Raw genomic sequence first — 4,905 nt, 5'->3', positions numbered from 1 at the left:
ACAATACATAAAGTCATCAGTCACTCAGCTCTCACTGTCTAGGACCTTTCCTTAGAGACTGTCCTCATGGTTCAGTTCTCTAGGTATTGGTTGATGTCACTCTCTAAAAGGGGCCCCACTATAAAAAGCCCTCAAATTACTGTCAGTGTTCTCTATGTCTGTCCCTTGCAGCTGGCAGTATTTGAGATGGAGAAGTGGTGTCCCTGCCTAGGTGGTCAAGGGAACAGTTAACTCCATGCAGTAGATGGAGGGGACTTGATCAGCACCTCACCCTCACATGGCTCCTGCCAGGACAGAGAGGTATCGCCCTCAGTGAGGTAAGTCTCCAAGCTTGCCTCAGACACTGTTCCCCCCAAACCAGGGGTTAGTACAAGAGCCTGGGTGCTACCTGGATCAGTAGACATTTTCTCTTGTTCCTCTTAGCCCATCTGCTTGTAAGTCTCTGCCCCAACTTCTCTGTCAGTCAGAAGAAGCCTCTTCCGTCAAGGCATTTTGGTAAGATTACCAAATGTTCAGTTGTCCATCACCCTGTAACCAATCACATCTTCCCCACGGCCTGAGCAGAGGAGCATCACCTGTGTGTCCCTCCTCCATCCAGTGTGTTAAGGCTTGAGTGGCATCTCCTGCTCTAAGCACTATCCAGTTGAAAATGCCCCTTGCTGAGTGTAGTCCTAGGAGTCTCCTTGGTAGCCCCAGCATAAGGTCATACAGGCAGCAAAGGTCTTTCCCAGCCTGCTGCCTGGGGACACAAATCCTCAGTAACAGCAACGTCCCTGTAGGATGTCAGAAAGAAAACAGCTGGGATCTTTGTATTGAAAATGGTATCTTGGGATGTACTAAAGTGTGGTTTTGGGGTGTACTACAGTGTGGGCCTAAGGAGGTATTTGAATCCCTTTAGGTGTCTCTGAGTTATCATTGGAGGTAGGAATATGGCAGGAGCCCATGAGCCACCCAGAGGCAGCCCTCACTGTCAGGCGGGGGGTTGCCATTGTTTTTCCATCAACAGATTCTATCCATGATCAATCTTGGAACCAGCTCCATCTCTGAATCCAACTGTCAACACTCCAGACTTCACCTTGCTTGCACTCAAAGCACAGGTGGTGGGCCTTACCTTGCACAGGACCAGATGCCCTGGGGCAAAATGTGCACCATGGCATGTGCTGGCTTCACGTGGCTCCTGCGAAGCAGTAGAGCAGAGTAAGTGTTTGTGGTGAAGGTGGAGACAGGAACAAGCTGAGTTAGAGGAATCTGAGGCGTTTCCAGGAGGGAAATAACATGGAATATGAAATCACCTTGCTTGGAATGGGAGTCCTCTCCAGTTCAAGCAAACTTCACTAGTGTCAACTGTGCACAAGGTACATTGGGAGATGTGTGTGTATGTGTGTGTGTGTGTGTGTGTGTGTGTGTGTGTGTGTGTGTGTGTGTGTCTGTCTGTCTGTCCAGAGTACAGAGTACAGAAGAGTGCATCCATATGATAGGAAGACAGCTGTTTAGTAGGCCAGGACAGTGCTGAGAGCCGCACCTATCTAATGGACTTACCTCTTCCCACACTCTACCTTCCCAAATGAGCACAAGATGCACACTTCTTGCAGACGCATTCCTCTGTTTCTGGCTCCAACCTGGTCAGCAATATTCATCTTGAACACATGCAAACGGGTCAGGCCCTCTGGGGTCCTCTGCTTCCAGTACTGCTGTCTCTTCTAATGGTTCACAAACCTAGAGACAGGTAGCTGAACTGACCATCTCTCTGTTCGTGGAAGGTCCTCTGAAGCCTGTTTTCCTAATGATCACAGCATTCCATGAATCCTTGTTTAAAGGATTTCTGGTCCTACAGAGGGCTTCACTGTACTGGCACAATTGTGGCACCACCTGCCATCATGAACCTATCTACAAAGGAGAGTCAAGAGGCTCATGAGTCTGTCAGATCTGCCTCCCAGAATCCTTTATCAATCCTCAGGGTCCACGTGATCTGAGAAGGGTGTGGCATCCTCCCTCCTCCCCAGTCTTCATCTGCAGACACATGAACACTTTGCCCCTAGTTTCAGCCTGTGATATGAACACAGCTTCCCATGGCACACAGCCATCTGAACTTCCTACCTGGCTCTCCGTGGCGGGCTGTGTGCATCCTCAGCATGCTGCTCTCCACTCTCTGGTTTCAGCTTAGGGGAACCACAGTGCCTCCAACAGCACTTGAAACAGACACAAGAAAGGGGCCTCTTAGGACAATATGCAGGTCTTCTGCTTGGCTGTGCTGTCCCTGTGCAGTGCTGGGCCCTGAGTCAGATCCCTCCTGAGCACCTGCCCCATTGCTCTCTTCAGCAACCCTTCTCCTCATCCATGCCCAGCCTCTGGCCACTATCCCCTGCTGTCTGTCTACATCTAGGTCAAGTCTTTCTGGTGTGATAATATATTATCACCTATTCCTATAATCTGTTTATTTAAAAGCATATCATTTAGTCCAGGAAATAGCTTAGTGAGGATAGGTACTGACCCCAAGCTTGGGGACCTTAATTCATTCCCTAGGATCCACATGGTATGAAGACAGAACTGATTCCTGCAAGTTAACTTCCACACACATATAGTAAATAAATATTTTTCTTTAAAGAAAAGATCATTAAAAAAAAAAAAAAAGTCCTAGATACAGAAGAACATTGTAGCTTCTCCACCTACCTGTTACCTTGGCTGCTTCCATGGCCCTTTAAGCTCACAGCCAAGATTTTGTTGCGGCCTAGGCGTTCCCTCTTTTCTGTTGGTAAGCAGCAACATAACCTTCTCAGGCCTTTTATAACCCTGCTCTGTAGGGTCTTCCAAACTCGCTTTCTAAAGGGAGCTCTGGGTGCAGTCTGGCTCCGGCCACTGAGGTGTCCCTGGGATGTTTCTGGGGAGGATGGGCTAAGATCTTTTTCTTGTACAATGGGACCCTCATCCTGGGCCTCCTTGCTGGAGAATGGAGGTGATCTATCCTGTGAGGTCATGTTGTTCTTTGAACCAGCTGTAGACACACTGTGGGGCTGTCCTCTGAGGTCCTCCTGAGGTGAGATTTGTGGGAGAGATGAACAGATATTTTCACCTGGTATGTTGATGTCTTTGCACTGAACTTCTTCCTTAGAGGTGTGATGAGATAAAACATCCTGTGAGGACACCTTGTTCTTTGACATGTTTAGGCCAGCTTCGGACACATCCAGGGATGACAGGCTGGAATAACTTTCCAGTCCTGAAGACACTCTGGGATATATTTCATCGGAAGTATTAATAATGCTCTCTGAATCCCCGCAAGTGCTGTTCATGAATTTAGCCTCATGTACACACTGGGGGAGAATTCTGTGAACGGGGGCTGTTTTCTTGTTAGGGCAGTTCAGGATGGGAGGCATATTGTACCTCGTTCTCCCCTTTTTGTCGTTCTCAGTACTCTCAGGTAGAATGGACAAAATGGAAGAAGTGGTAAGGATGGGGACACTAGATCCCCTCTTTATAGTCACTTTTGGAATCGTGGGAGGGCCTGTAAGGTTCAAGGATCCAGAAGAATGCTTGGGCTGAAGATCTTTTATAAAGCTGTCTTCCCAGGGTGACTGCTGCCTAAGAATCAAGTAGGTGGCCATCACTTGATCAAACTTCTTCTCCCGTAGAGCTTCCATTACCTCTCCTTGCTTATAACCCATGACGCCCATGATGACCATCACAGTGGGGTCTGGGTAGCTGTCCTCATTGTTCTCTCTAAAGGGACTGGGAAAATCTTCATTGCCATGCTTTAGCCATTGAAAGCCCACAACGTCATCTATTCTTGGTCTTTGTCTAGGATTTACAGTTAACAACTTACCAATAACGTCCCAAAGCTCTGGCGACAACTTGAATTCAACAGAGTACTTTCCTGCCAAGATTTTGTCCTTTAGTACTCCAAAAGTAACTCCCTTGAAAGGGAGGCACCCTGTCGACATAAAGTATAGCACAACCCCCAAGCTCCAGATGTCGCTTGCTCGGCCATCGTAGCCTCTACCTTCAAAGAGTTCTGGGGCGCAATAAGGAAGGGTCCCACAAAAATATGCTAGCTTCTGCCCCATGGTAAGCTTGGTGCCCAGCCCAAAATCACTGAGTTTTATATTGCCTTTGCCATCCATTAAAATATTTTCAGGCTTTAGATCCCTGTGAGCAATCCCTTTCCTGTGACAATACTGGAGGGCACATACCATCTGTTTAAATACCTTACGGGACTCCTCCTCCTGTAGGTAGCCAAACTCCACAATCTTATCCATTAGCTCTCCACCTGTGGCATGTTCCATAACCATGTAAATGTTATTTGTGGTGTCGATTATGTGCAAAAGTTTAATGATATTGGGATGGTCTAGAGATTTCATTATTTCAATTTCTGAATAGATGAAACTGTTCTTTGTGCCTTTTGGAAGAACTTTTACTGCTACCCTTGTCTGGGTGAGTAGATGGCTAGCCAATTTTACTTCTCCAAATGCTCCTCTGCCAAGGGTCTTTAGGATTTTATACTGCTCTGTTAAAGCCTCTTCGTCAAAGGAGTTGTACTGTAGGGTTTTGCCTTGAGCCATTTCCCACTTCTTCATCTTTGTTGATATAAATGCTCGTACCAACAACCAACTAGTGATGCAAGATAAAAATTAATTAATTAATTAAAAGTGGGTCTAGGAGAAACATTTATAGCTATAAATTCCTGCAGTTAAAAAAAAAAAAAAGATGGATGTCCAAAATAACCTAATGATTCATGGCAACGTCATGGGAAAGCAAAACCAAGCCAAACTCAAAAGAAATAGAAGAAATGCTCAAGTCTAGAGCAGAAATTGATGAAATGGAAACTAAAATAATACAAGAACCAATGTAACAAAGACTTCATTATTTTAAGAATAAAACTGATGCAATCTTAACCAAAATAACTAATAGAAA

At 46.1% G+C, this 4,905-nt stretch overlaps 1 protein-coding gene across 1 annotated transcript; it reads right to left on the bottom strand.

Moving 5' to 3' along the window:
- Positions 1-2,666: 2,666 nt before the first annotated feature.
- LOC118581724 (sperm motility kinase X-like) lies at positions 2,667-4,568 on the bottom strand. Its single transcript, XM_036184206.1, has one exon. It carries the CDS (start codon positions 4,566-4,568, stop codon positions 2,667-2,669), a length of 1,902 nt encoding a protein of 633 aa, XP_036040099.1.
- Positions 4,569-4,905: the final 337 nt, after the last annotated feature.

Source organism: Onychomys torridus, chromosome 4 (assembly GCF_903995425.1).
Source record: "Onychomys torridus chromosome 4, mOncTor1.1, whole genome shotgun sequence".
In the NCBI taxonomy this organism is placed as follows: domain Eukaryota; kingdom Metazoa; phylum Chordata; class Mammalia; order Rodentia; family Cricetidae; genus Onychomys; species Onychomys torridus.
This window is presented reverse-complemented; position numbering and strand designations above follow the sequence as displayed.

Bases quoted from the DNA above. Each gene is read 5' to 3' on its own strand.
- LOC118581724 (XM_036184206.1), bottom strand. From the start codon at position 4,568: ATGAAGAAGTGGGAAATGGCTCAAGGCAAAACCCTACAGTACAACTCC.